This window comes from Myotis daubentonii, chromosome 3, assembly GCF_963259705.1.
Source record: "Myotis daubentonii chromosome 3, mMyoDau2.1, whole genome shotgun sequence".
NCBI lineage: Eukaryota > Metazoa > Chordata > Mammalia > Chiroptera > Vespertilionidae > Myotis > Myotis daubentonii.
Genome location: NC_081842.1, coordinates 67406926 through 67423697, shown reverse-complemented (window position 1 = coordinate 67423697; position 16772 = coordinate 67406926). Strand labels below are relative to the sequence as shown.

Sequence of the window (16772 nt, the reverse complement as noted above, 5' to 3'; positions counted from 1 at the left end):
TGTGGGAGGCCCCATGAGTGAAATGTTGACAAGATTCAGCAAACACATACCCGAGGTGGTAAATGAGGGCATCTTGGGAGGAAGGAGAAGCATGAGCAGGATCTGCGTTGCTGGGCTGGGATGAAATGGGTGATTCCAGTTTGCAGCCCAGAAATGTATGGTATTTTCATCCTAAGTCGTGACCTGCACCACTTTTCCCATCACTCCTATGTCCCCAGAGTGCAGAGATCTGGTGAATGTGAGCTCAGAAGGCATGTCCTCATCTCCCTTCTCTTTTCACGTGAAAAGCTGCTTTTGGTACAGTGTGTCTTTGTCAGAATGGTTTGAATCTTGTTTGGTCATAGTAGGCTCAATAAGTTAAAGGGGAAAGCCTTTAAAGTGACGAAACTACTAACTACAGTATTTCTGAAGCACATCTTCATCTCCTAAAAACTTGAACGTTTCCCAAACCATTTCCTATTTGAAAGAGGAGAAGCAATCTATCAAAAATATTTCTGAATATCAATCAAGTTAAGTGATGTTGCTTTAGGAAAGATACCCAAGAGGGAAAATGAGCAGATAAGGGAGAAATTAATCAATATAATTATACCAAAAGGTTAGCTAACTGGTCTCCGACATGGGATGCACACAACCCAGAGTTAAAAAGTGAAGAAAGAAAATATCTGAGTTTCTATTTCTATTGACTTTTATCTTATTCTTTTTAATTTCTCTTCTTGTGAATGTTTCATGTTATATAGAACACAGTTGACCCTTGAACAATGTGGGGGTGGGGGTAAGGGCGCCAAGCCTGCACAGTTGAAAATCCGCATATAACTGAAGTCTGGCCTCCACATCCACGGATTCCCAACCACAGATTCCGAATTACTGTTTTCCATCAATGGTTGGTTGAATCTACAAATGCCAAACCTGGGGGTACAGAATTGACTGGAAAAAAAACCTCTGTTATAAGTGGACCTCTGCTGTTTAGGAGTCAACTGTATATTGTACAATAGTGCATAAATACAACTTATATATAAATATACATTTATTATGTGGGTACAAGCACCACACTTTTATATATATATATATATATATATAGAAGTATGTAATCATAAAAGTTTGGGAATCAATGATTTAGGAAAAGAAAGTCCAGTGCCCCCCCCCCCCCCCCCCAGCATAACTGTGCTGGAAGGAAAAAAATCCTACATCTTCTCTTCGGAAAAATCCTACATTATGTCATTGCTATGGAACTGAAATGTTCTAGCTGGGAGAACGAGTACCATGTTGAGGGCGGATAAATAGACCTGAAAAAAAGGCAAAGCATACTTTTTTGGACAATGTATCATATTCCTTTTTGAGGTTATCAAGAATTTTCTTCTCTTCAACTAAGGCCTCCTCAATGTCGAGCCTTTTCTCTCGAAGTTGAAGCGCCAGTTCAAAAAGACTCACATCGCAATCTGAAAAGACACAATAAAAGAGAAGTCCCATTTGGTATGGAACGTATTTCTACTGGAAGTGTGGGCTTCGGGGCTTCAGAATTATTAATGTCCACTTGTGGGCCTAACTAGCAAGGTTTCATTACACTCGGGGCTCCGTTATTCCAGGTGGAAACTGTTACTAACCAGGATAGTGATTACGGTACTAGCACTATGTTCAGAGCAGTCCTCTGAGCCAGGCTTTGTGTGTGCTAGGCCCTTTATGTATGTTATCTCATTCAAGGCTCATAGGCCCTACACGGCAGAAACTACTCTTTTCATTTTATAGATGAGGACCCTACTCTCAGAGAGGGCACGTGGCTGACATGTGGCAGAATGGGATTCAAGTACAAGTGTCTCTATATCAATTTCTGCTATATTACACTAACAGCCAAATTTACCCACCAACTAACAGATAAAGAATCCTATATAATAAAGAGGTAATATGGAAATTGACTGTCATGCCCTTGCACAAGATGGCCGCCCCCATGTGGCCACAAGATAGCCAGCAGGGGAGGGCAGTTGGGGGCAACTGGGCCAGCAGGGGAGGGCAGTGGGGGCAATCGGGCTGGCAAGGGAGGGGAGTTGGGGGCAATCAGGCTAGCAGGGGAGCAGTTAGGCATCAATCAGGCTGGCAGAGAAGTGGTTAGGGAGTGATCAGGCTGGTAGGCAGAAGTGGTTAGGGGCAATCAGGCAGGCAGGCAGGCTAGCGGTTGGGAGCCAGCAGTCTGAGATTGTGAGAGGGATATCTGAAGGGTCCCAGATTGGAGAGGGTGCAGGCTGGGCTGAGGGACACACACCCCCCCCTCAGTGCACAAATTTCACACACCGGGCCTCTAGTGTGAAAATATAATAGAGTACTACAATGGAATTCAGGAACCTTAGTTCTAATCCTAGTTCTACCACTAAACTAGCTGTGGGACTGTTCAACCCATTGGATCCTGGTATAAAATAACGAGGTGCAATACAAGATTTTTTAGCTCTCTTCTACTCATAAAGATTATGATTTTAAGATGACTCTTATTTTCAAAAATCAAAACAAGGTTTAAAATTTATTTGGAATTAAACTTTAAAATTTTATTTATAATTTATATAAAATGACTAGAAAAATAAATTTTAGATCAAATAGAAATTCTTTTTCTACAGAATCATTTACCTATTGCAACTGTAAGAGTATTGGTCTGGGTGTTTCAGACTGGTTTCACCAGTGAAAACAGTGAATATAAATTGCCAAGAATCTCCAGGAAACTGGTACAAACTGCCCTTACAAAACAGATTTGAAATATGAAAATGTGAATGGGTTTGTCAAAAAAGGGACACCTTTGTAAAAAGAAAAAACATTTTAAAAATACATAATAATCTTTTGTTTTTCCATAAAATGAAACTTGCTGCATAATTAATGACCCTCAATGGACTAAAGATTGTCGGCAGATCATTTGTCACTCATATATAGCCACCTAAAGAAACAGAAAATCAACCACCCAGAGAGCCCCCCAAAGTATTCATTAGACTATACTTTGTATACCTTAAACCATCCTTTCCTTAAATATTATGATGCAATAATTGAGAAGACAAAAAAAAAAAAAAAAAAAAGAAAAGAAAGGATCTTCTTGGTATGGTCAATTCATAGTTATTTCACAGAGAACATCTGGTTTTATCCAACTTACCTGATGGGCAGAAAGAATCATCAAAAACCTCATCTTCAGATCCAGACTCATTTTCATCACTCTCCAAGCTGGATTCCTCCTCACTTGATTCCTCACTTTCCTCATCTTCTTCTAAGGAGGGAGTAAAACATTGCTAATAAGCAGAAGTTCCTGCGTTAAGCTAAATCCCACATTTTACAAATAAGGCATTTTTTCAATGAGTAAGTCACTAGGAAAATAGCAGAGAAAAAGCATGGAATTACTTAATATTTTAGAAGAGTTTAAAATGGTTAAAGACATAGAGACCACAAACTCAAATGCCTGCAGAAAGTTGTGCAATAGTCACAGAGGATTGAGGCCAAGCAGTCAAATTGTCTCTGCTGGGACCCACCTAACACACAATTGGTTACATAGGTCTACAATTCCTAAACCACAGTGCCCTCAAAGCAGAGAAGATTTCCACAACTTATCTGAACGGAAGGAGTGCTATGTATAATCTTCTTTTAACCCACGTAAGTGTGAACGTTCATGTGTTGATGCAGGAGGACTGAGATGTTTGATTTAGAGAACCTGCAGCAAACCCTTCTGGAGATTACTTGACAAAGACTCTCCTTTAACCAAACTGAGTCAGCCCTACTGAGTTCTCTTTCTGACTAGTCCTTGGCCTTGGGCTCTGTCCTTGGCCCATTTAGTCCAGTTTTAGGAAGAATCTTGCTATCAGTTTAGTAAAAATCCCCTACCCTTGATATCTGACCAAATTCCTTATTCCGTGCCCACAATATCTTATCACTGTGGCCTTCCTTCAGCCAAAATCCTGCCAGGTTAGTTTAGCAAAGGATTACCTTTTACTAATTTTCCATCCACTGACCCCTCACCCTGCTCCTTGGCTATAAATTTCCACTTGTCCTTGTACTCCAAGTTGCACTGATTTCTCTTCTTTTCTACAAAATCCCATCATAGTAGTCCCCCCTAAATAAAGTCTGCCTTATTGTTCTTTAACATGTGTTATGAATGATTTCTTTAATAATGTCATATACAATATCTTCTACCTATAATAAAAAAAGCATAATATGCTAATTAGGCCAGACATCCTTCTGGACATCCTTCCTTCCAGACAAAGCCGCAGCAGGCAGGGGCCAGGGCCTAGGCCAGTGATGGCGAACCTATGACACGCGTGTCAGAGGTGACACGCGAACTCATTTTTTTTGTTGATTTTTCTTTGTTAAATGGCATTTAAATATATAAAATAAATATCAAAAATATAAGTCTTTGTTTTACTATGGTTGCAAATATCAAAAAATTTCTCTATGTGACACAGCATCAGAGTTAAGTTAGGGTTTTTCAAAATGCTGACACGCCGAGCTCAAAAGGTTCGCCATCACTGGCCTAGGCCCTTGCATGAATTTCATGCATCAAGCCTCTAGTAAAATATTAAAAAAATTGAATACTAAAACACACCTGCCCTCGAGAGTTCTGGATAAGGGGTTATAGACATCTGCCACCCAACTCTGCCTCATTTTCTTTTCTTTCCTTTTTCAGGGCTAAATTTATTTTTGTTGTTGACAATATTACAGATGTCCCCCATTTTCCCCACTTTGCCCCCCTTTATATATACCTCCCCCCCCCCGGCCTCATTTTCTTTTAAAACACCTTGAGGACCTCTATGAACCATAGATGACCAAATGGAAATTTGCATCTTATAAAACATAAAATTAGAGATAAGAGGTGGACCTCATATTCTGTAGATTTCTTAAATATAAGCTCTCCCATAAAATTACTTTAAGTGATCTGTACCAACTTATGCAATAAAGCATCAAAGTTTAAAATTAGACCTTAAAATTCTTACATAATAGAATTCCTCTTTGAGGGAGATGAAGTAGATCTACTTTTCCCTATTTCTCCCACTAAATATAGTTAAAAACTCTGGTTATTACTTATAAAACAAACAAAAGAAGATTTTGACAAGCAGGAAGAAGGGAGATCAACTATGCACCTCAGAACTTGAGGAACAACACTCGGATGAGTTCCTTGGCCTCATATCTCAAACTCAGAGATGAATAAATGAGCAGCTTGGAAACACCAACAGCTGCAGATACAGAAAGACCCAACAAGAACTTCCTCTCTCTCGCCAAATGACCAAGAAAGAGGTAGTCTAGTAAGACATTTAGATGATAACCTAACCAAATACCACAAAGAAAAAAAATGTGGCCCCACTCCCACCCATATCAGCAAAGGCCAAGTGAGGAATCTAGACATCCACCCTTGCAAAGCTGTAATGAGGCACACCAACAGTCGCACGAGGATGGTGTCAGAGAAGGCCATGCAGGAAAGAGGGATTTGTATCCCTGCTGGCTGGTAACCGGCTGCCTTTTCTACCATTCAGATATTTGTAGAGACCCTATGGGTAGCCTGGACTTCCACTCTCAGCTGGCAGTAACAAGGTTCCCTTCACATTCCCCACAGAGGTGGAGTCTGAAGAGCCCTGGAGGAGAATCAAGACTTTCACCCCTGCGCAGTGGTACCAGGGCCATCCCCAATGTGTCAATAGAGATTACAAGGAGGAGCCGGGACTCCCATCTGCACAGCAGTGACAAGGAGATCACACTTCCCTGGGGTGACAATGAAGGCTGAATACCTCCACCTAGCAGAAAGGAGTGGGCCCCCACCCCTTTCTCTGGCAGGGCAGTATTAGAGAAAGGCAAGTTAAATGAAAGATATTAATGAGATCAAGAGCCTCATAAAATAATATGAAAGTTTCCAAGTTTTAGTATCAGGATAACACCAGCTTCAGAATGTGAACTGGAAAATTTTCTCTCCTCTTTGATTTTCTGGATGATATTGTGTACAATAGTAGTAATTCTTCTTCAAATGCTTGGTAGAGTTCTCCAGTGAAACTATTTAGACCATTAGATTTTATCAGGGGAGTTTTAAAATTACAAATTCAGCCCAACTGGTGTGGCTCAGTGGTTGAACGCCAACCTATGGACTATGAGGTCACGGTTCAATTTCAGGTCAGGGCACAGCGTGGGTTTCAGACTTGATTTCTAATTCTATCTTTCTTCTGCTTGGTCACTTTGGGGTTTTTTTAAATTTCTTTTAAAAATATATTTTATTGATTTTTTTACAGAGAGGAAGGGAGAGGGATAGAGAGTTAGAAACATCGATGAGAAAGAAACATCGATCAGCTGCCTCCTGCACACCCACTCCTAGGGATGTGCCCACAACCAAGGTACATGCCCTTGACTGGAATCGAACCTAGGTCCCTTCAGTCCACAGGCCGACGCTCTATCCACTGAGCCAAACTGGTTAGGGCACTTTGGTTTTATTTTGCACTTCTGTTTTGAGGTTTTGAGGTGGGAGCTTAAATTATTGGATTGAGACTTGTCCTCTTTTCTAGTTTAGTACTAAAATTTTTCTCTCAACATTGCTTTAGCAGTATTCCACAAATTTTAATAAGTTGCATTTTCATTTTTCACTTAGGTCAATGTAGTTTTAAAATTTACACTGAGATGTCTTCTGGGTCCCATGGATTATATAAAGCTTGCTGTTTAGGTCTGAGTGTTTTGAGATTTTTCTGTTATCTTTCTGTTACTGATTTCTAGGTTGGTTCCTAGAAATGTGTATTAAATACAACTTTGTATTTTAGTTGTATTTAATATACATTTCTAGAAATAACATAAGTGACATGGTCAGAGGACACATTCCATATGATTTCAATTCTTTTATACTTATTAAGACTTGTTCATAGTCTAACATATAGTTTATCTTGGTATATGTTCTGTGGGCACTTACTTATAAAGTGTGTATATTCTGCTATTTTGGGTGAAGTATTCCATTACTGTCATTTAGATCCTTTTTGTTGATGGTGCTGTTTAGGTCTTCTATATCCTTATTGATTTTCTGCATAGTTGTTCTATCAAATGTTGAGAGAGGGCGATGGAGGTACCCAAATGTAATCATGGGTTTGTCTATTTTATCCTTTCATTTCTATCAGTTTTTGCTTCACATATTTTACAGCTCTGTTGTTTTATGCATACACATTTAAGATTGCTATGTCTTCCTGGCTGAGTGACACTTTTATCATTGTACAAGGTTTTTCTGTCTCCAGTAATTTTATTTGCTTTGAAATCTACTTTATCTGACATTAACTCAGCCATTCCTGCTTTGATTTGATTAATATTTGCATGCCATGTCTTTTCCTTCCTCTTATTTTCAAGTTTTGAAAATAAAACATCGTCTGATGTGGCAGTGAAGAAAAAGTGAGACTTGACTTATACAGACTGAAAAGGTTTATATCATCTCCTCTTTAAATCCCACAATGCTCCCACATCATCTATGTTGTGATGAATATGACTTATTTATTTCTCTATTTCATGCTAGTGAGAAAAAAAATATTTTCATATATAAGAAAGAAATACAAACCAGCATCTCCTTCGACCTCTTTTTTCTTCACCCGTTTTATCCTTTTCTTTAGGACCTTCATGAGGAAGTTAGCAAATTTGTTTTCTCCAACGGCTGCTTGAAAACTAGCATAGAGTGCCTTTTCTTGGTCCTGGAGCCTGGTGATTTCATTCTTTTTCTCTTCCATCTCCTTCATAGATTCATTTATTCTCCACTAAACAAACAAGAACAAGAACAGATGAAAATATTTCATCTGGCCCGGCCGGTGTGGCTCAGTGATTGAGCGTTGACCTATGAACCAGGAGGTCACAATTCGATTCCTAGTCAGGGCACATGCCTGGGTTGCAAGCTCGATCCCCAGTGTGAGGTGTACAGGAGGCAGCCAATCAATAATTCTCTCTCATCATTAATGTTTCTCTCTCTCTTTCCCTCTCCCTTCTTCTCTGAGATAAATAAAAATATATTTTTTAAAAATAAAATATTTCATCTGTTAAACCAGGTTCAGAGAACAATGTGCATTGCAATGTAAGGTTACATTTCCAAAGCTTCTCTTTTTTTAATATATTTTATTGATTTTTTACAGAGAGGAAGGGAGAGGGATAGAAAGTTAGAAACATCAATGAGAGAGAAACATCGATCAGCCGTCTCCTGCACACTCCCCACTGGAGATGTGCCCGCAGCCAAGGTACATGCCCCTGGCCAGAATCGAACCTGGGACCCTTGAGTCCACAGGCCAACGCTCTATCCACTGAGCCAAACTGGCCAGGGCTCCAAAGCTTCTTAATGGAAGTTTACATTTCTGATGTTTGCAGAGCCATTCATTTATATGACTAAAATTTTATAATTCTTTTGTAAAAAACAAAAACAAAAACCACATGGTTACATTTGGAATCAAATAAGATCAATTTTTTAATGTTTTGTTTTCTCAAATAAATCTACATTAAATAAATTGAAATTTTTATTGATATATGGATGTCAACTAATATAATTGCATGGGTGGTCTCAAAAACAAAATTTTTTAAATATCTATACTGGAGTGAGAAAAAGTAGGCTTACAGTTGTGAGTATGCAAAATACAGTTTATTCTTGTGTTATTTATTAATTGTATTATTTATTTGTATTACAACTATAGACCTACTTTTGCCCACTATGTATGACAATTTAAAAAAAAAAGATACAACATATTTTAGTGAAGCTGAAATATCAAAAAACTGATGTCACTATTCACTATGTAATATCTATTTAATAGAATCTTCCTTTAGGCCAAAGAGAAATAGTATAATTTATCTCTTTAAATTTAACATATATATAACAAATAAAGAATCAATTTTCTGTAAATTTAATTAGACATTACTCTGAAACTAGCTATCATATTTAAGAAACTCATGAACTTCTTTTCCAATTATATTCATAAGAATAGCATATAATGAAAACTCAACTTCACATGGTGGGTAGTAACAACATAAAATAAACTCGAAATCTATGGATAAACTAAATATAAGGCTAACTTTTGAAAATTTTATTCTACCTTACAAAACATTAGATCAAATTTACCAAAAAAAAAATCTGATTCACTTCTCTCTGACCAAGGATATCAAAAAAACAGAGAGCAAGTCTGAATAATGGGGAAAAAGAGAAGGGAGAGAAGACAAGAAAGAGATGAGGACTTGAACAAGATAAAAAATTAAGTGGAGAAGAAAAGAAGAATCAAGTTCCTTCCATAACTTAAGGGTGCACCCAGCTAGCATTTTCCTGCCCATTCATACTTGCATCTCCTGTTCCTCTTTGTCTAATGAATTAACACGCTCTTGAAGTATGTTCTCCTGTTTTTCAAAATTCTTGAGGAGCATCATTTCTTGAAATAATGTGACATGATTCAGGTCAGATACTTTCATCTGAATGTCTAGTTTCAGTTTCTGGTGTCTCAGGAGATGGAGTTCTGCATCAAAGGTGACAATCAGTTCTTTGATCTGAGGTAGAAAAAGATTTGTATATACGTTAGAAGTTAAGAACAGTATTTTTTTAAACTAACAATACTAATTTGTTTGGGTAAAAACATTTTCTCATTATGCCATTAATATAGATGGAGAATTACATGGGTGTGTGTGGTTGTGTCTAGTCATATAAATCATTCATTAATGGTCTTAAGTTTACATAAATTAATTTATTCATTAAGTGGCAGAAATTCTATAACTATAGTCCTTCCAGCTATTTCTCTTCCATTAAAAAAAAAAAGCCATTGAGCCCTAACTGGTTTGGATCAGTGGGTAGAGCTTTGGCCTGCAGACTGAAGGGTCCCAGGTTCAATTCCAGTCGAGGGCATGTACCTTGGTTGCGGGCACATCCCCAGCAAGGGGTGTGCAGGAGGCAGCTGATAGATGTTTCTCTCTCATCGATGTTTCTAACTCTCTATCCCTCTCCCTTCCTCTCTGTAAAAAATCAATAAAATATAATATTTTTAAAAGCCATTGATCAAAAAAGTCTTGTACTGACTATAAGCTCTTTGTGGATAGTGTTATGTTTACCTCTATTATATCCCCCACAGTATTCTACATGGACGTTCATACAGTAAACACTAGATAAATATTTCCCTCAACTTCTTACTTTGAAAATATTCAAACCTACCAAACAGTAAATATTTTCAAATAGGTAAGTACAAGCATGGACCCACAGGAAACGTGTTCACAATCTTCTTACTGTAGAAATGATGAAATTGAGGCTGACGGTGATTTTCCTGAGATCAAAGCTAATTTGTCACAGAACTGGGATAGGAACCTAAGTATCCCAAGTCCTGGTCTAGACCTTACTCGTCTGACATCCTAATGATTTTAAAGCCTCAGTTTTGCTCTGATTTTGGCACAGCTTCTCCCCCCAGCCCCACCCCTCCCCCCCCCCCCTGCCCATCCCATCCCAAAGGAGATGAAGAGATCAAGAGAGAGCCCCAGGACTGATTCTCCTGAGGAAACGCATACAGCAGGAAGAAGACAAACCATTCCATGTAGGACATCATGTAGGCTGTACATGATGGGGGAACCTCAAATGCTTGCAGTTTATGAGTGAGGGCCCAGGTTGGTGCTGAGAGTGGTGAAGAGATCTGTGGGTTTGGGACAGTAAAACTTCTGGAGAATTTCAGATAGCTTAAAAACAAACAAAAGAAAACCAAAGAAATTTTTTTTAAAAAAATAAACTTTATGTAGGGCTGTAGATTAAGTGGACTCCCCCCAAAAATTTGTTCAACACATTTGAATTATTTAAAAATTTCTTTGGAGGCAGGACTATATATTTTTAGTACAACAGCATTCTGAAACTTACCACATAGGTGTCCAAGTTTGTAAGGGTTTCACTTGTCCTATTCTCTCTTATCCCTGACACCCTACAAGCTTTATGAGGCTAGAGAACATGTCTGACTTGAGTTGCATCACTACTACCTAGCTCACATTGTCCCTGCTCTTAGAAGGACCAATAAGTATTTTTAATTAATAAAGTAAATTAGTCAATTCAGTCAAAACATCTTACATGTTTGGCATTGTCCAAGACACTGCAAGGGAGTCAGGAGAAGTTATGTACCTTCCCTTAAGATCTATATAACCAAATTTGCAAGACAAAACTAACACACACAAAGCAGCAAAGAAAACTAAGAATAAAACATGATGTGCTGATTATAGGTGCAATGGAAGTTGTTTTTTATTGTTTTGTTTTGTTTTTTAAGAGTATATGATGTGGACAGAAGATTTGGAAGGGGTTTGGAACTGGGCTCAGTTTTGAACGATGACTCAACTCTGGTAGAAGAAAATAGCAAAAGAAAAAGCACAGATAAGAAATTCAGAATTGGGGGAGGAAAGTGGGGAAAAGCAGGAAGCATGAGAATACTGGGCTGGATGTAGAAGAGTTGATGGGTGAAGAATAAGGCTGGAAAACTATAGGGGAGTGCCTAGCTGGAAAAAACACAATATGGCTGGTAGCAGGGAACTAGCACCCCAGGAGTACCTCCTGCACAACTGCTCCCAGTCTGGTCCTGATATTCCTAGAAATAAAAATAGTTGGCATTCTAGCTCCAGAAGAATTTTGAAGCCGTTCATCACCATGAACACTCCCAGTATTGGAACAAATGAGAGAAAGGGGAGAGTATGAAAAGCAGAGGGTGGCCCATTTCCTCTGGAAGGTTTTTGTTATGTTCCATCCATCATGTGAAAGCTTCTCATCACTTCCCCTTTGCCATGGCTTCAGCAAGATGCCAGTTAACATGCATTTGCCCCTAATGCTTAGCTTTCCAAAAAGGAAGGAGTTACAAAGCTCCACAGTTCTGGGCAGAGCACAGTGATTTTCAGAAAATACCGGGGTGGGGAGGAAGCCAAGCCATGAGTGAGTTGTGGTCTGGTCAGGGTTTGGGGAAGGTTAATGTAGAAAAATGTTAAATAAATAATTAATAAACTAGATAGACATCCCTGCTCCATTCTCTCTCAGCTTTAAATAGTCACAGTCTCGGCCCTAGCCAGTTTGGCTCAGTGGATAGAGCGCTGGCCTGCATACTGAAGGGTCCCGGGTTCGATTCCAGTCAAGGGCACAGGCTCGATCCACAGTGGGGGTCGGGAGGGCATGCAGGTGGCAGCCAATCAATGATTCTCTGTCATCATTGATGTTCCTACCTCTCTCTCCTCCCTTCCTCTTTGAAATCAATAAAAATATATTTAAAAAATAAATAGGCACAGTCTCACCCCTTACCCTGTTGGCCAAATACTGCTGCATGTATATGTTTTTTATCTCCTTTCTCTTCATAATCTCCGTCTCTACATCAATTGGATCTGCTCTTTCAAATTCAGATGGCTTTGGAAGATCTAGGCCGAATGCTGATGACCTTGACGCTCTAGACAAGGACTCTCGTGTTGTCAAATCCCCATCCTTCGCATAAGAGGATCTAAGGAATCCTCCACCTGAGCCTACCGGCCCCGCCTGTTCCACTAGGGGCGCCGTTGTATCCTCATTTTTCATCAGCTGTTGCTTAAAAGCGAGGAGAATTTCCTCATCATACTGAAATCTCTTTTCAGGAACTTCTTCCGAGTGTATCTGAGGGATTTTCGGAATGGGGATGCGCTTGGATGGGTGAAGAGTTGACTGAATGTTCTTCATCTCTTGTACCAGGCACTGTATCTCCTCGATGACAGCCACTTTAAGGTCTCGAAGTGAGAGGATGGACTTGTTCAAGTACATTTTCTTTGAATGGGTCTAATTAAAAAGAACATAAAGGAAGCAAAATGACAACCCACTCACAAGGAACAGTTTCAAATATGATTTGCTTTTGTCCCCTGACTGAAATGCCTAACAAAATTTCAAGATAAAAATGTATCTGACCATTCCTGTTCACTACAAAATTACTCTTTTCTCTAGCTTTTAGGCTTTTCCCCATTTAGCTTCTCCAGAAGGGGAGGCAATCTGGCTATAGTGTGTGGTATCCCTCAGCTGGCTCTGAGGGCTCAGTTCTCCTGTCCTCCCCTCCTACCACTCAGCGGAAGTCCTTCCTGAAGGCGTGTACTCAGCCAGGTCCCAGGGGGCAGGGAGGGGGAGGCAGTCATTTTTTGATCTGAAACACACACGTGTTTCTAAGTACCATAGAGTCTAGCTGTCCCAGTTCCTCTTCTTTCTTGGCAGCATTTATTCTCATGTGCTCGGGTATCTTATAGTCTGCGGCTGTCTTCAGATTGAAGTCTCCCATAAACACCTGAGCCTCTTTGATGGCTTGAACATCTTTGGGATCTTCATAGTCATCAGCAGGTTTACTCTTATACCTATGAGAAAAACAGATAACCCAGCCACAAATATACAATAAACTCTAATTGTCTACTTTACTATAGGTATATAATCAAATTCAATCGTGAAGCAAAAGTATAATTCTTAGCCTGCGGTGTTACATTTGTCTATAGAGATCAAACATTTTTTAAAGTTGATATTTAAAAGCATCCCAAGCAAAATAATAAACAAACAAACAGATCCATCCATCCACCAGACGTGCTTAAATAATGTGAATCATTCATTGGATTTGGTTCATTTCTAAGCAATTTACATCAACATTGTTATTTATTCCTTTGATAGATATTAACCCTTGGAGATATCAACACTCTATTCACTAAAAAGTTAATTGAAATTTTTAATAACATAGTGATTGTCACAAAATTTGTCATAACATTTTCAAAGAGGCATCTAATTCAAAATTATAGTATGGACCTATGTATTTGCCTTCCCCTCTCTCCCCAAGCTCCATGGAAATGATACTGCAGAGAAACTAAAGAGAATAAATTATTAGAAAAGCTGATAATGGGATAGATAGCCATGAGAAAACACTAATAGTGACACACTTCCAGAAGGCAGAAGATGAAATTACATTAATGGATAAACCAGACCAGAGAAAATTATAGCCTGGAATACTCCCAGGAGAAGGCTATAAAAAGATGAATACAGTCTTCTTGGTAGAGTTCCTAGGATATTCCAAGCACTGAGGGGACACGCATGGGTACCAGGGCATCAGGATACAGCACTGTAGAGATCTCCACTGAGAGACACTAACCTACTTATCTAATTCTTTGAAGTGAAGCCCATCAGTCAACATGAATATGTACATATCTAGCAGTCAGCCCTTTAGGAGCACAAACATCTATAATAATAAAAGGGTAATATGCTAATTAGACCTGATGTCCTTCCGGACATCCTTCCTTCTGGACAACACCACAGCAGGCGGGGGCCACAGCAGAGGCGGCAGAGGCCCCCGGCTGCGGCAAGCGGGAGCCGGAGCCAAGATCCTTGCACAAATTTCATGCATCGGGCCTCTAGTAAAATAGAAGAGGCAATGCATGGCATCTAATGTATTAATTGACAAGACTTCATTTATATGCTCTCTCTCCCCCCCCTTTTTTTTGTTGGGGGTGGGGGGGAGGCAACCAATTTTTGGAGGCCTTGCTCCAGCAAGGGTGAAAAATAAAAAGAGACTTCATTTATATATAACAATGCTAAAAGAGGGCACTCACCGATGAGAGCATATGCTTCTGTTCTGGCCATGTTAGAGAAAGAAGGCTCATAATTATTGTAATAGTACAAATAACTAGAAAACTGAACAAAAATCTATGAAACAACTATGTTCAGTTATTGAATGATAGGCAATATTCCTCTAAGATCAGGAACAATAGAAGGATGTGCGCTCTCACCACTTCCGTTCAACATAATAGTGGAAGTCCTAGCCAGAGCAGTTAGGCAAGAGAAAGAAATAAAAGGCATCCAAATTTGAAAGGAAGAAGTAAAACTGTCATTGTGTGCATAGAAAACTCTAAAGACACCACTAAAATACTGTTGGAATTGCCGAAACTGGTTTGGTTCAGTGGATAGAGCGTCGGCCTGCGGACTGAAAGGTCCCAGGTTCGATTCCGGTCAAGGGCATGTACCTGGGTTGCGGGCACATCCCCAGTAGGAGATGTGCAGGAGGCGGCTGATCGATGTTTCTCTCTCATCGATGTTTCTAACTCTCTATCTCTCTCCCTTCCTCTCTGTAAAAAATCAATAAAATATATTTAAAAATAAAATAAAATAAAATAAAATACTGTTGGAACTAATAAACAAATTCAGTAAAGTTGAAGAATACAAAAGAATAAAATACCTAGGAATAAACTTAACTAAGGAGGTGAAACACATGTATACTAACATCTAAAGGACACTGATGAAAGAAATTGAAGAAGACACAAAGAAATGGAAATATATTATGTGCTCAGGAACTGGAAGAATTTATATGACAACACTGTCATAATCATAAAATATTATAAAGAATCTGCAAAAAAGTGAGCTTAGCAAAATTGCTGGGTTAAAGGTAAATATAAATTTAAAAATCAGTTGAGAGAACTTCCACTTCCAGGAAGATGGCATAGATCTACATTTTCCTATTTTTCCTGCTAAGTACAAATAAAAACCTTGCACATCCTATATAATAAAAGCCCAGCGACCATAATGGCAGAATGGCCAGAACAACCACTCAACCAGCCACTATGAAGTGCACCAACCACCTCTTGGTCCCTTTCCCCGGCTGGCAGGCTTCTATCGCCGATGGCAAACGGGGACCTGGGGTGAGTGGCAGGGGATGCAGGTGGCGCCAGGCCAAGGCCCCTGCCCCGCCAGTCACCCATACACAGAGAGTGACCAGCAGCAGGGGTGGGGCCAGCGAGCCGGTGGGAATGGCCAATCTTTCAGTCCCTCCCCCGACCATCAGGCTCCCATCACCAGATGGGGAACAGGGACCAGGGTCGGTGGGGGACAGGAATGGCAAGTGGGTGGAATGGGCTGACCTCTTGGTCCCTTCCCCAGCTCACAGGTTCCGATTGCCACCAATGGTGAACAGGGAACAGGGGTGGGTGGTGTGTGATGTGGGCGACTGGCAGCGTGGGTAGGACCAGCGAGCAGGCAGGAACGGCCGACTTCACGGTCCCACCCCTGCCATGAGATTTCCATCGCTGGATGGTGAATGGGGAACCAGGGTGGGTGGCAGTGGGGGGGTGGGGCCGGCTGCCAGCAGCTGGGGAAGATGACCCTGATCACAGGCTAGGCCTAGGGACTGTACCTGTGCACAATTTTGTGCACTGGGCCTCTAGTTATATACAAAACAAACATAAGATTCTGAGATATGGAAAGATGAAGGCAGATCACAGAGAACCTTGGGACCCAAGGAAAGATATGACGGTAAGTTTTCTTTTTGCCTCACATATCTCAGACTTAGAGCTAAAGAAAACAGCAACTCAAGATGGAAGGGGAGCAAGAGATGGGTGAATAAGGTGCAAGGAATTAAGAGGTACAAATTTCCAGTCATTAAACAAGTAACTACATGAGTATAATGTACAGTATCCTATATAATAAAGAGGTAATATTCAAATTGACTGTCATGCACTTGCACAAGATGGCCACCCCCCTGTGGTCACAACATGGCCACCCCCATGTCTTCACAAGATGACCAGCAGGGGAGGGCAGTTGGGGGTGAACAGGCCTGCAGGGGAGGGCACTTGTGGGGGACAAGGCTTGCAGGGGATGACAGTTGGGGGTGATCGGGCTGGCAGGGGAGGACAGTTGGGGGTGATGGGGCTGGCAGGAGAGGGCAGTTGAGGGTGACCAGGCCGGCAGGGGAGGACAGTTGGGGGTGACCAGGCCGGCAGGGGAGGGCAGTTGGGGGAGATCGGGCCAACAGGGGAAGACAATTGGGGGTGACCAGGCTGCCAGGGGTGCAGTTAGGCATCGATCAGGCTGGCAG

The 16772-nt window shown here is 40.4% G+C and overlaps 1 protein-coding gene across 1 annotated transcript in view; it reads right to left on the bottom strand.

Annotated features, from left to right (window-relative positions):
* CFAP44 (cilia and flagella associated protein 44) overlaps nt 1–16772 on the bottom strand; it is a 114265-nt gene that overhangs the window by 13012 nt on the left and 84481 nt on the right. Inside the window, exons 24-29 of the mRNA XM_059687827.1 lie at nt 13107–13284; nt 12224–12724; nt 9268–9471; nt 7523–7715; nt 3122–3232; nt 1306–1436 (exon numbers count right to left, since the gene is read on the bottom strand). Of these exons, the coding sequence (XP_059543810.1) occupies nt 1306–1436; nt 3122–3232; nt 7523–7715; nt 9268–9471; nt 12224–12724; nt 13107–13284 (1318 nt within the window). The remainder of the gene's footprint in view (nt 1–1305; nt 1437–3121; nt 3233–7522; nt 7716–9267; nt 9472–12223; nt 12725–13106; nt 13285–16772) is intronic.